This window comes from Myotis myotis, unplaced genomic scaffold (genome assembly GCF_014108235.1).
Source record: "Myotis myotis isolate mMyoMyo1 unplaced genomic scaffold, mMyoMyo1.p scaffold_m19_p_5, whole genome shotgun sequence".
In the NCBI taxonomy this organism is placed as follows: domain Eukaryota; kingdom Metazoa; phylum Chordata; class Mammalia; order Chiroptera; family Vespertilionidae; genus Myotis; species Myotis myotis.
This window is the reverse complement of record NW_023416357.1, coordinates 82,164,241-82,188,078: the sequence shown is the minus strand read 5'-3', so window position 1 is coordinate 82,188,078 and position 23,838 is coordinate 82,164,241. Positions and strand designations below refer to the sequence as shown.

The 23,838-nt window shown below is 49.1% G+C and overlaps 1 protein-coding gene across 11 annotated transcripts in view; it reads left to right on the top strand.

Moving 5' to 3' along the window:
* The window catches only part of DTX2 (deltex E3 ubiquitin ligase 2), a 37,011-nt gene that overhangs the window by 6,997 nt on the left and 6,176 nt on the right, over positions 1 to 23,838 (top strand). For 7 of the 11 annotated variants that reach the window (XM_036308837.1, XM_036308843.1, XM_036308846.1 and 4 more), the window contains exons 2-5: positions 4,001 to 4,356; positions 6,693 to 7,329; positions 16,002 to 16,102; positions 21,790 to 21,930. In XM_036308837.1, the coding sequence (XP_036164730.1) occupies positions 4,089 to 4,356; positions 6,693 to 7,329; positions 16,002 to 16,102; positions 21,790 to 21,930 (1,147 nt within the window). In that variant the 5' untranslated portion in view covers positions 4,001 to 4,088. The remainder of the gene's footprint in view (positions 1 to 4,000; positions 4,357 to 6,692; positions 7,330 to 16,001; positions 16,103 to 21,789; positions 21,931 to 23,838) is intronic. The other 4 variants (XM_036308847.1, XM_036308845.1, XM_036308841.1 and 1 more) reach the window with 2 other exon arrangements.

Sequence of the window (23,838 nt, the reverse complement as noted above, 5' to 3'; positions counted from 1 at the left end):
AGCAGGATGGTGGCTTTTTTTTGTGGTCACAGCTGTTGATATAAAAAAAAAATTTTTTTTTTGTTTGATCATACAAAGTAATATGGCCACCGTAGGACATTTGCAATTGTAGAAACAGGTAAAAAAATTCTACAATTCCATCACTCCAATTAATATTTCAGAGTGGTTCCTTCTGGCCTTTTGCAAATTATTTTATATAAGGTAAAAAGATCATGGGCTTTATGGTGTCACAGATTGGCCGCCTGACCTTGGGTAAAATTCTTAATTTCTTTTGGCTTCAGTTCCCTTGTGTGCAAAATGGAAATAATTTCTATTTTCAAGGGTGGTTGAGGGTTGAGAGAACTGGATGACAAAAGCACCAAGCAGAGTATGTGCCACATAGTAGGTGCTTAATAAATGACACACCCGCTGCCTAAGAACATAGTGTGTCCACTTATATAGCCTGTATTTTTGGTTTGTTGTGAGCATTATCTTAGGTCTATAAGCTTTTTGTAAACATTTTTCAAGACTTAAAGTCTATCATTAAGATGTACCATAACTTATTTAGGAATTTCATTATTTTAAGGTGTTTAGATTGTTTCCAGATTGAGGATTTCTTCCTTGCTCAATAATAATAATAATAATAATAATTTTAATAATTAAGAACACTAAATAGGCCTGTCATTAGGAGCTGAAACAAATTAGGTTTTTGAACAGTAGCTCCCCAATGGCTGCGGTAGCTGTACAAAATGGGTGCATTGTGCATAATATAGGGCTGCTATATGTGCATAATTGCTGTGTTCAAGTTGAACGCCCGTGGCCATTTCTGGTCAGTGCCTCAAACGCCTGGCCCCTGCAGCTGAAGGTTCACCTCTCTTTTGCCCTCTTGTGTATCAGACCCTCTGGAATATTAGATATTGAAGAGCTGCAGTTGCAGCTTTGGGTCAACCCTAGGTCTGCCCTTGGAACTCCTGTTCCAGTGGGGAGATAGACACTAAGACCAAGCATAAGTGGAATGTGTGTGAAGACACTGATGAGGGAGGAGGTCAGAGGGCTCAGGAGGAGGGTGCTGTGGCTGAGTTGGAAAGATGGACAAATTTGCTTAGTGCTTAGGTGGAAAGAGGACAGGAGTCTAGACATGCACCAGCAGGATCAATGGCTGGGAGATGGAAATGGCTCTGAATGTTCTGGCATTTGCTAGAATTTAATGTGACTAGACATAAGGTGGAGGCCTTGCAATGAGTGGGGACAGCAGCTGAGCACAGAGGGGCTGTGTGCCATGACTGTTGCATCTCCGGGTCTCCAGTACACAGACAGGCCTGGACCATGGTGGTCTCAGTCTATGGAGACTGAACACTTTTATGAAAAAAGTTAGTTGAAGTTCTCACCTGTATTTCTCAGGCTGTTTGGCAAAGTTGTACGAGTTGGTTCATCTGGGAATCTGTGGACATACTATGTGTGCTGATATATAGGAGGCTTCTGCTGCCTGAGAGGTGAATGATGCCTGCCAGGAGTTGCCAGGGAAGTCTGGATTTAGGAGTAATTGGCTCTGAAACTGGTCCTGGGATTTGTACCGGATGTAGTTCCAGAGACTTCTAATTGCAGGCGCTGAGCTAATAAGCCCGCCTGCTATCCCAAGGGCATCCCAGGTCCAGTCCTCCAGTGCGGGACGTGTCCTTTTATTGGAGCAGTTGGCAGCTCAGTGGCAGCCTTGGCACGCACAGGTGTGCTCAGTTATTGCAGGTCTGACTCATCGCCTGTGTTCTCCTGCTTTGTGGCTCAGTGCTGCCGCAGGCTGCCACTCCTCACCCAGACTTGAGGGGTGCGGAGGTACTGGGGTTGAGGGGAGCAGGCGAAGGGAGGGAGGCCAATATTTGCTGATACCTGCTGTGTCCCTGGTGCTTTGCTGGGTTCTCTATACACATCTATGCTTTAATCCCCATGAAAAGCACTTAGAATAGATGTTGGTATCTTCATTTCCAAATGAAAGAAAAATAAAGCAAACTTTGCCGAAACTGGTTTGGCTCAGTGGATAGAGCGTCGGCCTGCGGACTGAAGGGTCCCAGGTTCGATTCCGGTCAAGGGCATGTACCTGGGTTGCGGGCATATCCCCAGTGGGAGATGTGCAGGAGGCAGCTGATCGATGTTTCTCTCTCATTGATGTTTCTAACTCTCTATCTCTCTCCCTTTCTCTCTGTAAAAAATCAATAAAATATATTTTAAAAAAAAAAGAAAAGAAAAATAAAGCAAACTTCAAGAATTGAGGTACCTTTATCAGGATGATACCTGAATAGAGTCAGTCAGCAGCATGTTGACACCAGAGCCCATGCCTGTTCCTTTTCATGTGTTGCTCCAGATCTACCTTCCTTTTGGGGCCTTCTTATTGAAACCCTGACGGTGTAGTGCAATATTAGGGATGTCAGCAAAAGCCCAGGGTCCCAGCCTTATTACTAGCCTTATAAGCAAGTCACTGCAACTGACTGGGCCTCAGTCTCCTTATCTGCAAAAGGGGGATAAATTTCAATGTCTGTACTTAAGTGGTTTGTATGGGAATCAGAGTAGATGGTATGACTGGGAACCCTGCTGGCACCAGGCCTGCATGAGCATGCTATAACAGACTTGAGGTGTGGGTTCCTCTCTCTGTTCCTCATTCCCTGTCTCTAGGTGGGCTCTATAAGTGGAGCCCAAGGTAGAGTTCAGGCTAATCTTTCTTCTCGAAGAAAATGGGTGTCAGAGCTGGATTGATCTGGGATTACTCTCAGTGCTGACACTTAGCAGTATGTGTGTGACCCTCAATAAGACCTTGACCTCTTTGAGCTTTGGTTTCCTGTCCATAAAGTAGAAGAAAAAGCACCTTGTTGGTCTGTTAGGCTTAAATGACACAAGCACATTTGGTGTTTGCCACTAAATGTTGGTCCTGTTCCTCACACACTCTGGGGAACCGCCACGACATAGTGCATTCACAGATTTTTCTCCTTCAAACAGCTGCAGGTGCATAGGACCATCGTCCCCGTCCATTCAGCTGTGTTTTGAATTAGCATGTGTATAACACTTTGTGACAAGGCCTTTGCTGGGGCTGGTGATATGGCTTTGGACAGGGCAGACTCACCAGGTTGCTGTTGGTGGGGAGAAAGGGGATAGAAAGACACAGAACATCATCATATACATACATGTATATGGGCATAGAATACTGGCCGGTGCTGTGAAGAAGGAATTCATGTTCTGGGTGGCTTGGGAAAGGCTCCCTGAGTGACAGGCTGGGCCTGAAGGATGAATAATAGAGTGTACAAGGGAAGAAGATGGGCTGGGGTGACTCGGAAAAGAATGTCTTGGAAGATGGGTGTAAACTCTCTGGACCTGATCCACTGGTCAGTGAGGCCCAGGCACAGGGAATGGAGTGCAGAGACCAGGCTTCAGCAGGCAGGAGATTTTAGTGTTTATCAAGGGCATCCTTCATGGTTAACGATGCCTCCTTGGGCAGCCTGGAGACTCAGTGGAGCTAGGACCCGTGCTGTGAGTCTAGTCTCAGCCTGCCATTGAGTCCCTGTGTCCTAGAGCCCTGGTCCTTTTTGAGACAGTTTCCTTTTCCCATCTGTAGCATGGGAGAAAACAAACCTGCTTTGGAAACCATAGCATCCTCACACAGGTGTAAGGGGTCATGATAACCTCAGTCCATTAGGGGTTTGGGGTGATTCATGAAAACACATACAGTATAAAAGGATACATTTAGTACTGGGTCAGAGGGAAGTTGTTGGTAAAAAGACAGAAGCTGGGCTGATGATCACCTAAAATTCACTTCACTGTATCTTCCTGAACATTTGCAGAAGTAGGTTGGCTGCTAGATTGACTAAATTCTTCCTGGCTGCCTGAGCAAAGAGACAAGGTTGGGTACTTGATTCAAGATGCTTTAAGATATTAAGGGAAAGTGACTATGGAAAAGCATGATTTTTTCTCTGCACTGAGGCTGACTCTGGCAGAGCCATTGTGTGCATTGGTCACTGCTTGTTTGTCCTGTTTACAGGTCTGCTGGAAACACTGGGCAATGAGCCGGAGACACCAGCCCGGAGTGGTCTGAAGCCATTTGGGAAAGCAGAGAGATCCTGGGGAAGATGGCCATGGCCCCAAGCTCTTCCTTGGCTCAGGTGTACACCAGCCCTGTGGCAGTGGTCGTGTGGGAGTGGCAGGATGAGATGGGCACCTGGCACCCCTACAGTGCCACTGTCTGTAACTACATCGAGCAGCAGTTTGTCCAGCAGAAGGGCCAGCGCTTTGGGCTGGGGAGCCTGGCCCATAGCATCCCCTTAGGCCAAGCTGACCCCTCGCTGGCCCCTTACATCATCGACCTCCCCAGCTGGACCCAGTTCCGCCAGGACACTGGTAAGACATGTTCTGCTTCTAGTATGTATCCAAGCACCTGCTTTGGGTCAGCTGCCACACTAGATGTTGAAGTTACAGAATTGACTCTCAGAGCTTAGTCCTGCCCCTGATATGCATACAGTTGGGAGGTGGGTATTGTGAGTGATAGCAGGTACCACACAATGTGCGATGTACAGTAGGTCTTCACTTAACATCGATAGGTTCTATGACTTTAAGTGAAATGATGTATAACGAAACCAGTTTTATCACAGGCTAATTGATATAAACAAGAGTTAAGTTTCTGTGGCATCCCATCAACATTTTAATGAGATAATGCTATTTGAGTCGCTGCTGTACCTGTTAGTAGTAGAGGGCGCCTTGGGAGCACAGTGCAGAGGCCCTCACAGCCCCTTTCCCAAACCAAAAATGCCTGTTTGTACCTGCAGAGATTTGATGATCTCGCTGTCAGGCGGCTAGCATGGAGGTGGTGTGCTGTGCTAGTTTTGGCTCCAGTGCACCGTAGCTGTGTGACCTGGGCAGGTTACTTCACTCTCCTGTGCACGTGTGTTTGGTTTTATTATAGGTTTTGATCGGTATTGCTGAGAATGGGGCCAACAACTTCCTCTCAGAGTTTTCCTTGTTCCTCTAGCCCAGCGGTTCTCAGCTGGGGGTGATTTTGTCCCCCAGGACATTGGATAATGTTTGAAGACAGTTCTGATTGTCATGACTGTGGGGCAGGGCACTTCTGGCATCTGTTGGATAGAAACCAGGGATGCTGCTAAACATCCCATTGTGCGCAGGACTGGCCCCGTGACAAACAATTATTACCCAGAGTATCACTTGTTTCAAGGAACCCTGCTCTGGTCCCTGTAGCAGCATCCTCAGGCTAGTGAGACTAAAGCTTCCAATCAGTTAGATGCAGGTGAAAGTCCCTGCCTTCATGATGTTTGCAGGAAACTGAGAAAGGTGGCACACAAAATAAATAATATGTGCATTGTGTTTTATGTTAGATAGCAAGCAGTAAGTGTTAATCGGAGTGGAAGTGAGGGTTGGGAAAGGTTGATTTGAAGTTTGAGCTTCAGTGGCATTGGCAAGGGACAGAGAGAGATTGAAGGAAGGGCAGGAGAGGGGCAAGTTCTGCAGTGCTTTTCAGTCTCTCAGAGGGACTGCTTTCATTCTGAAAGAGGGAGCCAAGGAAGGATTAGGGCAGAGGAGTGATGTAATCTAATTTGGAGTAAAGAGCATCCCTCTGGCTGCTGTGGATGGAGGTAAGGGCTGCTGCAGTCGAGAGACCAGGTGCAAGGTAATCGCAGTGATCATCTTTTGGCAAGTGCTTAGAAGCATGTCCTAAATTTATTTTTTTCTTTTTCTCCGTAATCTTCAGGTTTGATTTTATTTATATAAGCTAAGCTAAGCCCAGGGTGTTACCCAATATTTGCTACTTAAGAAGTCAGAGGAAATGGTACATCCATGTAAGAGAATTATGTAACAATAATAAGTTTTACAAAGTTTTAGAGAAACATAAAATACTTCTGGCATAATATGTGAAAATAGCAGGAAAGTTTTTCAGTATGATTCTCAGCTACCTGGATGTGTGTGCCTAGATGGGAAGAAATGCATTGCAGTATAAATGATGTGCTTTCCTTTGGTGGTTAGATTATGGATGATCTCATTTTCTTTATACTTTTTTGTTTCAGTTTTTTAAGTGAAGCTGCATAGGTTTCATCATTAGACATATTTTTATTTATTAATTTATTTTTTAAAATCCTCACCAGAGGATATTTCTTCCCCCCCTCCCCCATTGATGTTTAGAGAGAGTAGAAGGGAGGGAGGATGGGGGGAGGAGGGGAGAGAGAGAAAGAAAAACACACCCATGTTCTCACGTCAGTTGGTTGCATCCCACATACCCCGACCAGGCCAGGGATGGAACCTGCAACCCAGATACGTGCTCTTGACTGAGAATCGAACCCGAGACCCTTCGGTGTGTGGGCCGATGCGCTAACCATGAGCAATGCCGGCTAGGGCTAGAAATCGTTTTTAAAGCCTCATTGAGTCTGAGCCATAGCAGTTCTTTGACCTAAACTTTCCGCATCCCCCACTCCTGCCCAGGAGCATGGATCCCCCGCTGCTACCTGATCCTTTTGGGCCACAGGTTTTTTATCTAGAGAGGGCTCTCTATCCTTCACCCAAAAGTTGGGAAGAACAACCAATGCCAGACTTTAGGTCAGATGGCACCATGACCCCTATATATACTGTGATCATATTAATTTAACTTGGTTGTAGGAGAAAATAAAACTCCATTTGTTTGGGGGTGCTAGCAGATTAACCATTTATATGTAATATTCCTTACAAAACAGGCACCATGCGGGCTGTGCGGAGGCACCTGTTTTCCCAGCTCTCAGCCCCGGGCCAGGGCATTGTCTGGGAGTGGCTGAACGACGATGGCTCCTGGACAGCCTATGAAGCCAGCATTTGTGACTATCTGGAGCAGCAGATGGCCAGGGGCAACCAGCTTGTGGACTTGGCACCTTTGGGGTACAACTACATCGTCAACTATGCCACCCAAATACAGACCAACAAGGTTTCGAACTACTGCCGTAGCGTGCGGCGCCAAGTAGGGCCCCCTTACCCAGTGACCACCATCATCGCTCCACCAGGCCACATGGGAGTCGCCTGCTCTTGCCATCAGTGCCTCAACAGTGGCGGAACTGGCCCTGTGTCAGGTCGCTATCGCCACTCCATGACCAGCCTCCCTGCATACCCTACTCCTCAGACCCCCCAGAGGACTGCTGTTATCTTTGGGGCCCACCAGGCCTTTGCCCCATACAATAAACCCTCACTCTCTGGAGCTAGGTCTGCACCCAGGCTGAACACCACCAACCCCTGGGGTGGGGTGCTGCCCTCCTTGGGGAACCAGCCCTTTTACTGCTCCAGCCTCTCCCACCTGGGACCTCAGCGCCAGCCCCCAGGATCATCCACTGCCAGTGGAGCCAGGTATCTTGTGTTATTGAGGGTCGTTTTGTCCACCTGTGTACCTTGTCAGCAGGCTTGAGTTTTGCTTTTCCTTAGCTGGGAAGACTCACCCAAATAGCTGCAGACTTACACCTGCTTCTGTTGTTGTTCCTGCTATGTCATCTCCTTTGCATGTGCCTTGTGGTGCCACAGCTGTCCACAGCCTTGCATCCCACAAAGCCTTGACCTCTGGGACTTGAGTGTTGATAATTGCCACACAGGTTAAGACCCGTAATCCCTCCATTCACTCAGGAGAATCGCACTCTCTCTGTAGAGCAGCTAACCACTTTTGACTGTGCCTGTGTGCCATGTAGCTGGTAGCATGTGCCTGAGAACATTTCACTGACATTTCACCTCATAGACATGGAAGGTTCAGTCCCCTCCCTAAGTCCACAGTCTTGCCCAGGAGAAAGTTTTGAGCTCAGCTTTGGTTGAGGGGAGAGCAAAATGTTGGGGAGGAGCACTTAGGAGGTGGCAACGGATGACATAGGACAGTCCCTCTGTGCTGATGCATTCCAGCCCGCTGTCTCTCAGAGCTCTCTGCACCTGAGAAACAGGCCCCATCCAGACCAGTTGGCACTTAAAAGTGAGAAAAGTTCCTGGAGTGGCCAGTTGGGCTGTGCTCCTGGGGTGCTCAGACACCTGTCACTGACAAGGGCCTTGTCATTGATCATTACTGAGAGTGTTGGGTTTGGAGAACATTTTGAGAATTCAGAGTGGTAGTTGGGATGGGGGCTGATTTCTGAGATAGGGTGACCTGGGCAGGTAGTGACTGGACATGTGGGCCCATGGCTGCCCTATTTCTCAGGGAGTCAGCATCTTGTTGATTTGCACTGCTGTGAGCCAGTCAGCATCTTGTTGTTGCCTCACTCACCCAGCTCCATCCCTGCCCACTTGACCACAGTGAGGGCTGAAGCTTTCTAGGGTGGCCAAGGCCTTGGCAGCATTTTTTAAAGCTGGGTTTCAGAGGACCCTGCCAACTTCTAGCAGACACAGTGACAACTGCCATTCACTGAGTACATGTTAAGCCAGTCCCATTGAGCAGGCTCTGTGAGTGATTTCATTCATCCTCATAACAGCCATGTGGTGAGTGGTGTCCTCAGCTTACGGGTGAGAACATTGAGGCTGACGAGGTTGGCAACCCAGCTAGCCAGTGGCAGAGCTGGGATTAAAACGAGGCCCCAGAGTGGGCCATGTGGGACACATGGGGCTCCTGCAGCTCTCTTAAAGGCAGAGGAGAGGAAGATAGACGGTATCTGGAGGGATGAGTGTGGAGGAGTCCGACAGACAGGAGAGGAATGGGTCCTAGGTGGTCAGGGCATCTTCTTGGGCATTTTCTCCTGAGAGTTGGGGCATGTGGATCTAAGATTTTTCTGGGAATTGGGAGCACAGGGAGGTTTTACTTGAGCCTTCTCTGTGGACTTTACACAGACATTAGCAAGTAGGACTCTGTGCGAGCCCAATTCCACCCAGTGCCCTTTTGAGGCCCCTCCAATATGTGGGTCAGTCTCTTTTAGAGAGAAGTGTGCTATATCTGCCAGCCCAGAAGGATTATCCGTAGGGCTAGAGCTTCTACTCGTTCGGCTTTGCCTAGCCTCCTGGGCTTCTTAAGTTCTTACAAATTGTTTTAAGGCAAACTTCTGGATGATTCTAGAGGTGGGGTTCTGGGACTGAGCCAGGCAATTTATAAGCTTGGTTGCTTTCTCCCAGTACAGGGCTTCCATTGCTTTCACCTCCCCAGCCTGAGGCCTGAGAGACTGTTGATGTGGGCCCAACTGGTACAGGCCAAGCAAGTTGCTGAAGGGAAAGTGGCTGGGCCAGACGGTCTTACCTTTATTGATGGGCCATGCGTGTTGGTGCTTGTTCTGTATTGTAAGCCAGGAGGTAACCAGGCCAGCTGGCTCTGTTAGTTGAAACAGCCTCAAAGGGACCTGCCTCCTAAGGTGGATGTTCATCTTTATCTCCTACAACTTTTTGGGAACTGGGAGGGGTGATCCTTACTTGCATGGGCCTATCCTCACTTAGAGAAACTAGGTTTTCCTGTATCTAATTTGTAGTGGGGCCCTCTTCAGTTAACCCTTCTCTGATGGGTGTTGTAGAGCCAGAGGGGGCTTAATAAATGGCTGACTTCTTAACCCACTGAGGGTGGGAGGATTGAAAACACTTGGCAACTTGGTCTCCCTAGGGTCTGTGGTATAGTTCTTGAAGCCACATGAATGCCAACGGCATTAGGTGAAAGTTACCATGTTTGTGGAGGAGAGGAGAAGGCAGCAGGACAGGCAGTGCCATGCACTGGGGAAGCCTGAGAACCAGCTGTGTTTAGTGGTAGCCACTGGAAAGAACACATAGTAAAATAAAAATGTGTGGAACCCATGTGGCTTCAGATAGCTTCTTGCTCAATCTGGGTAAAACCTTGGCTGACTGATTTCCTTGTGCCCTGAGAGGCTTTCTGAGTAGGCAGCAGTGCATGGAGAAGGTACACGATTTGTTACTGAGCTGCTGGGTTTATGTAAATTTCCTGGTCATTGAAGTTTATCCCTGTAAGCACCAGACTTACGTTTTAATGATGTTGGATGGAAAACTTTCCAAAATGTGTCATGCATACTGTCTTCTTTAATAGAGGGTGTACCGGCTTGTGCATTTTAATGACTTGAGGTGGTGATTATGCCCAGCAGCCTGTTGCTGCTCTGGTGTGACTAAGCCTCGGCACACTTTGTCTCTGCACTAAGCAGCCCTAGAAAATGGCTCTTGCAGTTTGCTTTCATTTGTTCTGTTCTTACTGCCTGTCTCCCTCCCTCTAAGGCAGTGGTTCTTAACCTTCTGGCCCTTTAAATACAGTTCCTCATGTTGTGACCCAGCTATAAAATTATTTTCATTGCTACTTCATAACTGTAATGTTGCTACTGTTATGAATTGTAATGTAAATATCTGATATGCAGGATGGTCTTAGGCGACCCCTGTGAAAGGGTCATTCGACCGCCAAAGGGGTCGCGACTCACAGGTTGAGAACCGCTGCTCTAAGGGCGCCCTACTCCCTCCTGCTGCTGGCCAGGCTCTTTAGGTTTGTGTGATTTGAAATCCTGGGTTCCAGGTGGGACTTTCCTCCTGACTCACTGCAGGTTTCTGGGCCAGCTCTGTTACCTTTCCAGGTCTCTCTTTTCACCTCTTAAAATTAAGTAGGTGGGTTGGCCAGTTTCTGAAGTTTCCTTTTGCTCTAATATTGCTGTTGGTTTCAGGGTTTAGTGAGGGCTCTGCAGAAAGGTGTTCGGCAGCCCGTCGGCTTTCCTGTACCCTTTGCTCCTCTGAGACCTGGAAACAATGGGTGCTGATCAAGCCTCGTAACTGCCCTGGGGGCTGTTTGGAATTATTTTCATCTTACAGGTAGAGAAATGGAAGCTCCGGAAGGGGACTCGACATGCCTAAGGGCACATAGCTTTAAGCAGGAGCAGACACTGGAGGTGGGGTGTCAGATTCCGCATCTGCCGCTCCTTGTCCTGTACATGCTGGTTGGTGCTGGCTTCCTGGTCTTTGGGAAGCTGCTGGGAGGCCTTTCATTTCCTTACTCTTCAGCCTCCTAGTGCTGCCCCTTACCTGGGACTGTCAAATTCTGTCTGTCCTCATGTGTCATGTTCTCATCTCCATTGGGAAGCTCCAGGAGGTGGTCTCAGACAGGAAGGCCAGGTAGGCTTAGTAGGTAGACCCAGGAAGGTGAGAGGCAGAGAGGGAGGCTTGAGGCAGTGACTGAGGGAATTCTCAGAGAAGGGCACTGCACACGATGCCCCACAGAGGGAGCCTGCTGTTAGTCTGAGCCCTTTGAGGATGATGGAATGGATCGATGACCACCAAGGTTCTGTCCACTCTTGGGACTTCCCATCTTGGGAACCACTAGATCCTTTTTCTGCTTCACACTCTCTGATCAGAGCAGGGAAATGGGGGGAGGAGCTAGGATAATTCATGGGGGAAGTGGCCACATTGGGAGACCCCTAAGCAAATAAAACTTAGTCATGATTCCTGGTTCTTGGTCCCTGTTCCAGGGTGAGTTGCCCACTGGAAGCCTCATTGCATATCTGTTTTCTGCTCTAGTTTTTGAGGGGATGAAACACAAAATTAGGTCCTCTCCCTTGGATATATGCCTCCCTCTGGTGAAGGAAGACCCCACTTCCTGGAGCCCCTCTGGGCCGGTCGTGCTGAGCCCACTCAGTAGCCCATTAATTTTGTGCCATTGTAGAGCCAAGCTTCAGCTTTCTGGCTTCCTGGTTAAGGGCTTGGGAGTTGAAAGATGACTGGGAGGGCTATATCTTCTTGAATTCCTTCATTTACAGAACCTGAGAATTGCAGAAATAGCTGGCTCTTCAACTGAGGAAAACAGACCAGTGAATGTTGATGAAGCTATAAGATTAATTGCTCAGTTGTAATGCACCTAGTGATGCATCAGATTCCCCCCAAAGACCAATAAATTAAATGCTTTATACAACGGCTTAGCCTGGTCTGTGTGGCTCAGTGGTTGAGCATCGACCCATGAACCAGGATGTCAGGGTTCGATTCCCAATCAGGGCACATGCCGGGTTGTAGGCTTGATCCCTAATGTGGGGTGTGCAGGAGGCAGCCAATCAATGATTCTCTGTCATCATTGATGTTTCTCTCTCCGTCTCCCTTCCTCTCTCTAAAATCAAAAGTGCATTTTTAAAAATATTTTTATTGATTTCAGAGAGAAAGAAAGAGGGAGAGAGAGATAGAAACATCAATGATGAGAGAGAATCATTGATTAGCTGTCTCCTGCACGCCCCCGCCCCCGCCCCCGCCCCCCCCCCCCCCCCCCCCCCCCCCCGCCTCCACTGGGGATGAGCCGGCAGCCTGGGCATGTGCCCTTGACCGCAATCGAGCCTGGGACCCTTCAGTCCGCAAGCCGATGCTCTATCCCAGCCGTGGGCAAACTATGGCCCTCGGGCCGGATTCGGCCCGTTTGAAATGAATAAAACTAAAAAAAAAAAAAAAAAAGATCGTACCCTTTTATGTAATGATGTTTACTTTGAATTTATATTAGTTCACACAAACACTCCATCCATGTTTTTGTTCCGGCCCTCCGGTCCAGTTTAAGAACCCATTGTGGCCCTCGAGTCAAAAAGTTTGCCCACCCCTGCTCTATCCACTGAGCCAAACCAGCCAGGGCTCAAAAGTGTATTTTTAAAAAGATATAATGGCCTAAAGCCAAATTAGTGACTTGAACTTAGTCACTGTGAGAAGCAAGACCTTTTTTTTTTAATCCCTTAATTTTGAACAATTTTATATTTACAGAAAAGTTACAAAGAGTAAAGAGAGTTTCCATATCTCCCGTACCTGACTTCTCATGTTAACATCTTTCATAACCATAGTGCAGTTTTCAGAACCAAAGAATTATCATTGGTGCAGTACTATTCATTAAACCAGTTTTCAACCACTCATCTCATTCTGTGTCTCATTCTTTGCATCCAGTTGTCAATTCTCCTCTTTCTACCATCGTGACTATTCCTTGGTCTTTCTTCATCTTCCTATAACCCTGACACTTTCATAGTTACTTTGTCAAATGTCTCTTAAGTTGGGTTTGTCAGATGTTTTCTCATAATTTGGACTGAGTTTTTGCAATCTTGGCAGGAACTGCAAAAATGGTGATGTGTCCTTGGAGCATTGTTTCTTGGGGTTCCTGATACTGATTGATCATATTAATGGCAATGTTGGTCTTGATCACTTATTAGAGTGGCTTCTGCTGGATTTTTCTTCTACAGCTACCATTGAGCTCTCATTTTTGTGTGTGTGTGTGCTTATTATAGTTTGATTTTTTTTTCATGTTTTTTTTTAATCTTTATTGTTCAGATTATTACAGTTGTTCCTCTTTTTTCCCCCCCATAGCTCCCCTCCACCCGGTTCCTACTCCACCCTCTACCCTTACCCCCCCCCCACTGTCCTCATCCATAGGTGTACGATTTTTGTCCAGTCTCTTCCCGCACCCCCACACCCCTTTCCCCCCGAGAATTGTCAGTCTACTCCCTTTCTATGCCCCTGATTCTATTATATTCGCCAGTTTATTCTGTTCATCAGATATTTTATTCATTTGATTTTTAGATTCACTTGTTGATAGATATGTATTTGTTGTTTATAATTTTTATCTTTACCTTTTTCTTCCTCCTCCTCTTCTTAAAGAATACCTTTCAGCATTTCATATAATACTGGTTTGGTGGTGATGAACTCCTTTAGCTTTTCCTTATCTGTGAAGCTCTTTATCTGACCTTCAATTCTGAATGATAGCTTTGCTGGATAAAGTAATCTTGGTTGTAGGTTCTTGGTATTCATCACTTTGAATATTTCTTGCCACTCCCTTCTGGCCTGCAAAGTTTCTGTTGAGAAATCAGCTGACAGTCGTATGGGTACTCCCTTGTAGGTAACTAACTGTTTTTCTCTTGCTGCTTTTAAGATTCTCTCTTTGTCTTTTACTCTTGGCATTTTAATTATGATGTGTCTTGGTGTGGTCCTCTTTGTATTCCTTTTGTTTGGGGTTCTCTGCCCTTCTTGGACTTGTAAGTCTATTTTTTTCACCAGGTAGGGGAAGTTTTCTGTCATTATTTCTTCAAATAGGTTTTCAATATCTTGCTCTCTCTCTTCTTCTGGCACTCCTATAATTCGGATGTTGGTATGCTTGAAGTTGTCCCAGAGGCTCCTTACACTGTCTTCATGTTTTTGGATTCTTTTTTCTTTTTGCTTTTCCAGTTGGGTGTTTTTTACTTCTTCGTACTTCAAACCTTTGACTTGATTCTTGCAATCCTCTAGTCTGCTGTTGGATCTCTGTATAATATTTTTTATTTCAGTCAGTGTATGCTTAATTTCTAGTTGGTCCTTTTTCATATCCTCGAGGGTCTCACTAGACTTACTGAGAGTCTTACTAAATTTATCGGCAGTTTCTAGAAAATTCTTGAAAAACCTTATAACCATGGTTTTGAACTCTATATCCAGAAGTTTGCTTTCCTCCATTTCTGTCATTTGTGACCTGTTTCTTTGTCTCCGCATTTTGGCTGCTTTCCTGTGTTGATAGAGTGGCTTTCTGTGCTAGGTGTCCTATAGGGCCCAGTGGCTCAGCCTCCCCAATTACCTGAGGTGGACACTCTTGGTGCACCCCTTTGTGGGCTGTGTGCACAGTCTTGTTGTAGTTAAGCCTTGATTGTAGTTGGTATCACTGGGAGGAATTGACCTCCAGGCCAATTGGCTGTGAGAATCAGCTGTGTCTACGGTGGGAGAACTTCTGTGCTGGAGACACCCTTATGGGGCAAGACTTGTTTCAGTGGGGCTTTGGTGCTCACTGAGTCTGTCCCCTGAGTGTGTCCCTTATGGATCTGAGGTGTTGTAATATGGATGGTCCCACTCTGACCACTGGGTACACTGGCTCTTGGATCTCTAAGGAGGTGCTAATTTAACCTCTGCCTGAGGCTACCCAGCAGAAGCTATGGAGAGATCTGCAGATTCCTCTTCTTTGTTTGGGATTTGGAGGTGCCCAGATGAGGCCCAGCTGTGAAGCAATGCAAGCTGCTGTGGGGCCTTGGGCCTTCTTTTGGATATTCTGGGTCTCTCTGACCCAGCTGCAGTTTGTTAGGTAATTTTAGATTGCAAAGGGCCAGGTCATTCATATGCAAAAGCCTCTGCGCACAGCTTGGGTGGGGCGGGGTCTCAGGGAATCAACAGGGCGGAGCAAACAGCTATGGCCGATCCTCAGTCCTGCCCTAAGAGGTCCAGGGTCTCGGTGTCCCGCTGTAATCGCTGCAAGCACCTCTGCGAGAAAGCCGCCCTCAAGTTCCACCTGCTGCCAGACAGTCCAGTTTCTCCCCATATGAGTCTGGGTCCCCAGAGACTCACCCGGAACTGGAGTTCAGAGCAGTCGGGGGCTTGTGACTCCCTCCCGATTGAAAAAGACAACCAAGTCCTCAGTTGCCAGCCCTTTCCCCATGCGCCTCCGGACCTCTGCACTTTACTTCTGCACCTCCTCTGAGTCTCAGTGTGCTTTTCTCTTTCCTTCTAGTTATAGAATTTCCACTCAGCCAGCCTCCTGTGGTTCTGGATGATGTCCGTTTTGTCTTTTAGTTGTATTTCTGAAGTGGTTGTGCGAGGCATCAATTTCAGGTGTTTACCTATGCCACCATCTTAGTTTCTCCATCTAGAGCTCTCATTTTTATGAAGCTAGCAAGCTCAAAATTTTTTGTCTTCAGAGTCTCTGGATTTGCCAAGAAAACATTTTTTGATAGTTAAAGGTTCTTTGTAAAATGATGAGACCTCATACCCTAGCAGTCCCTGCCTGGCCTGAAGTTTGATTCTTGTCAGATGATTTTGCAGAGGCAGTGATGGTGCACCGGGCTCTGGGCTTAACATTTTGAAGTATTCAGATTCTATAGGTTAGTTTGGGTCTGAGAGTGGTGAAATTCAGATTTCTTTGCTCCTCTTTTCAGATGCTCTTCATCAGATCTTTAATTAAAAAAAGAAAAAAGCAGAAGCCCTCACTCACACAGAAGCAGCTGTGAAAAGTGAAACTGTGAAGGGACCTCAGCAGCACTAGTGTGTCTCTACCCGGTGTTTCTCTGACTCGCCTTTCTGCTAAGTCAGCTCCACACACTAAACTTTGCTCTCTTCTCCCCAAGTGCCTCCATGCCCAGCGGTCCTGTGAGCAGCCCTGGGAGCATCCCCACCACTGTGCCCGTGCAGATCCCGAAGCCCAGCAGGGTCCAGCAAGCCCTTGCAGGTAGGCATGCTGCTCTCGGGCTCTGGGGTCTGGAACAGACTGTGTTTGGCAAGACTTAGGGGCAGTGGGAGGAGATTGTGGGGTGAGGGTCGTTACCCTCTGTGTTCTTATGGAAACCCAAATGGGCTCCTTCGAGGGGCCAGTGCCTCTTGTCAGTGATGGTGTACACCTGGTAAGTGAGCCTGGGGCACCCTTCCTTTCTCTCTTAGGGGATGGGTACCCTGGTGTGGACCTTTCCCTATCTTTAAAATTCAAAAAGATTCTTTTTAATTTATTAATTTCTATGGGGGTCGGGGACAGAGAGAGAGAGAAACATCAGTTTGTTGCTCCACCCATTTCTGTTTTTTTTTGGTTGACTAGAGGCTCGGTGCATGAAATTTATGCACTCGGTGGGTGGGGGTCCCTCAGCCTGGCCTGCGCCCTCTCAGGGAATGTCCAACCAATGGCTTATGCCTGGCAGTCGGACATCCTTAGCGCTGCTGTGGAGGCGAGAGAGGCTCCCACCACGCCGCTGTGCTTGCCAGCCATGAGCCTGGATTCTGACTGAGTGGCACTCCCCCTGTGGGAGTGCACTGACCACCAGGGGACAGCTCCTGCATTGAGCGTCTGCCCCCTGGTGGCCAGTGTGCGTGTCATAGTGACTGGATGATTTGCATATTAGCCTTTTATTATATAGGATTCTTGTATGTGCCCTGACCAAGGACACTGCTCTAACCAACTAAGCTCCTGGGCCAGGTGCCATCTTTTAAGTTTTCACATCATCTTGAATTATGTTTCAAGAATCACGTTCCTATCCTGAAATGCATTAGTCATTTCCTTAAAGGGGCCTCTGGGAAAGTTCCAGAACTATTTTGGCTGGAGTGACATTATGAATAACTGGCTTTTGTGTCTAGCTAGATCTTTTGTTAACCATACATCTTGGAACTGTTTTTTAAGTTCTTTTTATAGATGTCATGGAGGCACTAAAAGTTGTTTTTTACCTTATGAGAAATATAAAGTGCTCTAGAAAGGTAGATTCAATGTAGTGAACCTTCGTCATGTAAAGGTCAAAACGGGAATAAGATCAGCGGAGTGTATGTGTTAGGTGAGTTGCTGTGATAACATGGGGAAGACAGTCCTGGAGGCAGGGAGACCCTTGTGGAGTCTGACTTCATGCCTCAGGTAAGCCAGCCAAGGCCCAGTAGTGCTGTGACAGTGGGATGGAGGTAAGAGCTCTGAATTGGTGATGGACCTGATTGTGAGAGAGAAAGGCTAGAACAAGGCCTGGTGTACAGCTGCTGATGGCAGTGCTGTAAGAAATTATTAGTGAGGGTTCACTAGGAGCTTTGTATGTGTGTTGATTCACTTCATCCCAATCATAGCTCTGTGGGGTGGGAACTTTATTCCGATTTTACACTTGAGGAAACTGAGGCTCAGAGAATTCCAAAACTTCTCTAGGTCAGCCAGCCTCTCCTTGGAGAGCGGGATGCAGCTTCAAGCATTCTGTCCTCAGAATCTAGCCTTTCAGCTGTTACACTGTGCTGCTCCTGAGTCTGGTGGGAACTTTGGGAGGGGAAGGGGGCAATGGCTGGTATAGATAGATGGAACTGGCCTAAAGGCAGTGGGATTTTGGATGTGCAGCTCAGACAAGCAGTTCAGGGTGGCCTCTTCCTCCCATGGAAGTGTGTGAGCTTACAGGGACCATGGGCGGGACAATGGGAAGAAGAGCCCTTGAAGGAAATGGGAGGATCAATCAGGAAGGTAATAGGAGATGGGAGAGTGGGTCTGGGAAAGCCCCAGGAGGGGAGGCCTTGCCCTGCAGGCCCGCTGGCTCCAGCTTCAGCTGTTCAGCCATTAACCCTCTGCCAGAACAGAGAACAGTGAGCAGGGTGGTGACTAGAAAGTTCCTGCCAGTTTAGGTCTTCTTGTGACATCAGCTGCCATGGATGAGTCAGACTTGTGTGTGTGCGTGTTCGCCTGTGTGCATGTGTGTGCGTGCATGTGCGTGCGTGCATGTGTTTGGTGGCAGTCTTGTTGAAGAGAGGCTGTGGGTGAACAGTCTTGGCCTGCACGTTACATGGCTCCATTCCTCTCTCCAATCACTAAGGTTTTAACACACGTTATAAGAACCTCCAGAAGTGGTCTAGGTATTGAGTAGCTCTAGTTCCCTTTCTGCTACTCTTTTTTTTTTTCTTTCTTCTACTCTTGAGGCCGAGAACCATAGCATCTTTACTATAGACATTTTTGCCACCTAACTATTTGGCCATAAGGCAGTTTTGCCATAAAAAAGGTAAAATAACTGGTTGACATGTTTTGTTTTGGTTGGTTTGGTTTCTTTTTTGTTTAGTTGGTTTATTTCTCCATTGACAAAGTACTTAAATATAGTGATGGTTAAAATAGCATTTCTTCCAGATGATGATGATTTGCCCCGAGAGATAGTTGGTTTCTTATTTTGGAACACACAACATTGGGTAGAGAAAGAGAGTTGAACCCATATTTCCCATAGGACAAAGACAAGTAAGTGCTCAGGTACAAGCCACAGAATAAAATCAGGTATTGGTGCAGTGCCTGATTTTATTCTGTGGCTTGTACCTGATGAACCTGCACACATTTTAAAGGTGTAGTCAAATGGCCCTGGCTGGTGTGCTCAGTGGTTAAAGCACTGACCCACACAACAGTGTCACGGGTTCGATTCCCGGTGAAGGGCATGTACCTGAGTTACAGGTTCCCTCCCTGCCCTCTGGACGGGGCACATGTGGGAGGCAATCAGTTGATGTATGTCTCTCACATCAATGTTTCCTCCCTCCCTCTCTCCCTCCCTCCCTCCCTCCCTCTCTCCGTCCCTCGCACTCTTTTTGAAAGAGCAATGGAAAGAATGACCTCAGATTAGGATTAACACACACACACACACACACACACAAAGGTAGTCAAATATTTTATATTTCACAATACATATTTTTAATGTTATTCCTTTTTTAAAAAAAAATTATTTTATTGATTTTTTACAGAGGGGAAGGGAGAGGGATAGAGAGTTAGAAACATCAATGAGAGAGAAACAGCTGCCTCCTGCACACCCCCCACTGGGGATGTGCCCGCAACCAAGGTACATGCCCTTGGCTGGAAGCGAACCTGGGACCTTTCAGTCCACAGGCTGACGCTCTATCCACTGAGCCAAACCGGTTAGGGCTAATGTTATTCCTTTTTGATGTCCCTCTTTTGTCATGATTTTGTGTTTTTTATGGTCAAATTGCCTAATGTCCAATTAATTATGCAGTGACTGTTTATGGCAAAAATGCTACACTGTCCCCCCTTCCTTGACTCTAAGAGCAGTCCTGGAAGTAAGCGGGTATTTTAACCTTCACTTTCCTTATTGGGGAAACAGACCCCAAGGTTCAGGAACTTGGTCCCCGCTAGAAAAGAGTAGAGACTGGATTGGAGCCCATGGCCAGACGCCACCTACCCTGAATGCAGCCTCTGGCTTATACCTGTTGGATTATTGTCTAGGGCACTGGGGACCAAGAGATCCCAGGCCAGCCCCCAAGAAGCAGGGTCTGGAGAGTGTTCTCTCAGCCTGGACTATGTTTGTGGGTTTGGGAGTATGGATTCAGGCACGGCTGCAGTGAGCTGAGTACTTAGACACAGGGTTGTGCAGGTAGGTCTACAAACAAGTGGCCATACTGTTGGACTGTGCCCCTCTGCACTGGCGGAGGAGATCCACAGAGGAGCCACCTCCAGGCCAGGCCAGGAGTGACAGCCTCAGGTGACAGCTTCACTGGCTGTGGCATGGCTGGCCTCGCTTTTGGGGAGTGGTGGATGCTGAGGCTAGGTTCCCACCCTATGAGGGAGGAGGTGTATCTACATTTTATGCTGCTGTAACCTGCCCAGGACCAGTTATCCAGGGAGGAGAGGTGCTGGGCCTGAACCCTGATTGGTAAGGCCAGAGCCAGAGGAGGATAAGCTTAGACCTGAGCTGGTCACTGGACGAAGGCCGATCTTTGGTGCCAGAAAGGGGTGTTCACGCATCTGCCTGTGTAAAGGCCTGCAGGCTCGGGGGCTCTGACAGATCCGATGAGCGGAGGAAAAGCTGTGGCTCTCTGAGCTGTTACAGTTATTTGGGGATGTTAGGACTTTGGGTGGCTGTCCTGAGCCCTTGCTGTTGGGGAAGATACGATGGTCCGTCTTGGTGTCTCCTGACCATTCTGTCCACCACATGCTGCTTTCCCACTCTTCCACAAGAAGGCAGACCTCTGCAAGCTTCTAAGTGGAGACCCGTGTCTGCACCTTGAATTCAAGAGAATGGGTCCTGCCTTGAAGAGGGCAGAGTGTTGTTCATGTGTGGCCTCTTGGGGATGGTGATGGTGGCCCCAGGGGTAGAGGCCACAGTGGCTGGCATGATAGATCCTAAGGCCCTCTGATTGCCTCTGGAGTGGGCAGCTCTGTCGGCCTTGCTAGGTGGGGAAGTAGGGCTCAGCAGGTCCCGGATCTCCACTTCCTCCCCCAGGCTGTGCCCAGCTCCCTAGCCAGATTCTGAGCATCCAGAATGCCACACTCAGGGAGGTACTCAAAGAGAACCCAGAGCTCCCCTCAGGAGGAGGTGCTTTGAGCGAGACTGAGGACCGGAGGGACTGGGGACGTGCTGCTGTGGACGGCAGAACAGGCTGAGAGGGCGGCAGGAATGGCCACTCCAGTAGGAGGTCGTGCTGTGTTCCAGGGAGTGTTGGACCCTCAGGGAGTGCTCAGGGAGCAGTGTGGGATGAGGGTCAGTTAAGAGGCGGGTAGGACAGGTGGAGCACCTGGCTGAGGAGTGAGGCCTCCCCCTGCAGGCACCAGGAAGTATGACAAGAATGGACATCCATCTCAGCTGGGCCGCCTGCTATAGCTCCCTCCCCCTGTGGACATGCCCACCCAGGGCCGAAGGGCTATTTAAGCCTCAGCTGAGGTTACCAGAAGAGGAAGCCATGGCTTGGGACTTGTGCTGCTCTAGAGGAGCAGTCACCTGGGCCATGGGGACACCGTCGTTGAGGAGTAGGCTCAGGGTCAGCTTTCCTGCTTGCCCACCCCAGCAATGGCACTGAAGCCACTTAGACCAGCGGTTGCCAACCTTTCGGACCTCACAGACTACCAGTGGTCCACGGACCACTGGTTGGCGACCGCTGACCGCAGTCCGGTTAGGGTACAGAAAGCATACAGTGCTCCCTGGAGGCAGTGACTGGGAGCTAAGGGGGTGTGCAGGGAGAACATGGGGAGGATTGTGAGCTTTAGAGTCCCTCCATGTTTCCGTAGCTTGGCTGCACCCTTCCATGTTGCCCTTCTGCTCTTTCTCCGTGCCTGGCATGGGGAGACGCCACCCGAACTGCTCAGGAGGCTTCCTAGGGTGGCACTGTGCCCTACGTCCTCCTGAAGCAAACGGCCTCACCCTCCTGCATGCTCTGGGTGCAAGCTGATCAGTTGCTTGGATAGATACCTGTGGAACTTGGGGCCAGGACTCCAATGAGCCAGGCATCTCACTGGCTTGCCTGGAGCTTTGCCCTGCCAGCCTGGATAGGTCCTGGAAGCCTCGAGCCTCCAGATTCTCCAGGGAGACCAGTGGGTCCTGATGGCCGTTCACAGTGCTACCTGGACTCAGCTGGGGTTTGTGGACATCACGCACTGATTGACTCCTCCTAATGTTTCTCCCCTCTGCATGTCTGATCTCACACCCCGTGTAGGCATGACGAGTATTCTGATGTCAGCCATCGGACTCCCTGTGTGTCTTAGCCGCGCACCCCAGCCTGCCAGTCCTCCCGCCTCCTGTCTGGCCTCTAAAAGTCACAGCTCAGTTAAGAGATTGAGGAAAATGTCCATGAAAGGTAGTTTCTGCTCACAAATACTCTCTGGCCTCTGCTCAGCCGCCTCCAAGTCTTGCTGCCTCTGACTTCCGCATCAGTCGCTCTTCTCTGACTCCCATGGCCCTTCTCCGCTTCCTTCACCTGCTGGGACGTGGGCCCCGAGCCCTTCTCCCCGCCGTCCCCGAGTTCAGGGAGACTCTGAACTGTCTCCCTGGCACAGACGGCAAGGTGTGGGGTGAGGCCTGCTCCAGGATGAGGGATAACTCTGTCCCTTCCTTGGGGCCAGTGTGTGTCTCAGGAAAGGCCCCCAGACCTGTCTGGCCCACCGGGTGGGTCTACTTCACAGGGATCCCCATGACCACTGCCCTGCCCATCACCCTGCTGGGGAAGAAGTGGTTTCAGAACCACTGTGAGTTTTAACAAGATTTGGGTGAGAAGTTCTAAACCTGTCATTTCTAAAGCCGTTTGTGGTTCCAGCTCCATCATGGGGCCAGGGAAGCATGGACTGCTGAGAGCCAGTGACCTTCGGGATGATGTGAGCAGAGAGCACGGCCCTGGTTCAGCCAGTCCTGGGTTTTGTCTTGGTTCCAGCACTCACCAGCTTTGTGATCTCACGCAAGTGTCTCCTCCATTCATGAGCCGAAGCCTCCTACTTAGCAGATTGGTTGTGGGAGGAGTAGACGGTATACACAGGAAGCACCTGACACATATTGGGATGGCTGCTCTGATCATGTCCACCGCCTGTCTAACCGGCACCCCCTAGGACAGATGAAAGGCCCAGGGAGGGGGCAGGGCTTTACCTACCCAGCCCCACCCCACTCCCCCCCTCACCCCCAGCAGTCCAGGCAGGCTCAGGTCCTGACTCCAGTCCAGTTCTTCCTCTCCTTGGAGGTGGAGACAGACAGGTCTGTGGGCAGGCAGGCCAGCAGCCTTCCGAGGCACTCGGGTTTGCCTGAAAGAACACTTAGGCTCTTGGCAGACCTGGCCTTGTTGGGCTCAGATGTCCCTTTCGTGGGGTTGGCTGGCTCCCTTGGAGAAATGTGGCGCATGGGAAGCTACCTTCAGTTAGAGAGGCTGCCTGGGCCGGGCGGGTAGGTGGGGAGTGGGATGCTGAGCTGCGCCGCACCAGAAGCGGGCCAGTGACTGGTCCTGGTGGATGGGCTCCTAAGCTCATCTGGAGACTGGCCTGTAGCCACCAGGTTTTTCTTAGCGGCTCCTCCCACAAATCTGAATAGTCTCCGATTCCAGGACAGCCACCCAGTGTTGGTGGTCATTGTGCTTTGGCCTGGCTTTCTCACCAGAGTCAGGTCCTCGAAGTTTGTGAGTGTCTGTGCATGTATGGGTATGTATGGGAGGAGAGGGGGCTTATTGGTATGTGTGTGTGGGGGCGTGTAGAGTATGGTATTCTTTTGCCTGCAGCTGCCTTTCAGGTAATAACAGCTAATGCCTTTGTAGTTGTCAGCTTTGGTCGGTATTAGGTCTCCACTGTTTAGACGAGGTAGCTGAGACTCAGGTAGCATGATTAGGTCCCAGCACAAGAGCCAGACATTGCCTGACCCCAGCCTATCTGCTCCCCTCACAACTGTCACCTGCTGCTGTCTCTGCTCCTCTTCCTCTGCCTCCGGGGCTCCTGGGGCGGGGCTCCCAGTGCGTGGGCCTGGACAGGGCTCAACCAAGCAGAGCGCTGTGCTCCCTAGGCCTCTGGTCTAGAGGGAGCTCAGCGTTTGAAGCCTCAGGCATGTAAGTCTTTGCAGCCACAAACGGATGGCCATGAGCTTGGGCTCAAGCCACAGCCCTTTGGTGTTGGAGGCGAGGAGCTCCCCAGTGACCTTGAGGCAGGATGAGGAGCCCTGCAGGACTGTGTTCCCAAGTTGCCCTGGTCTCCCTGGCCCCTCCTCTCTGCTCTCGCACAGGCTTTGCTGCCGTTCT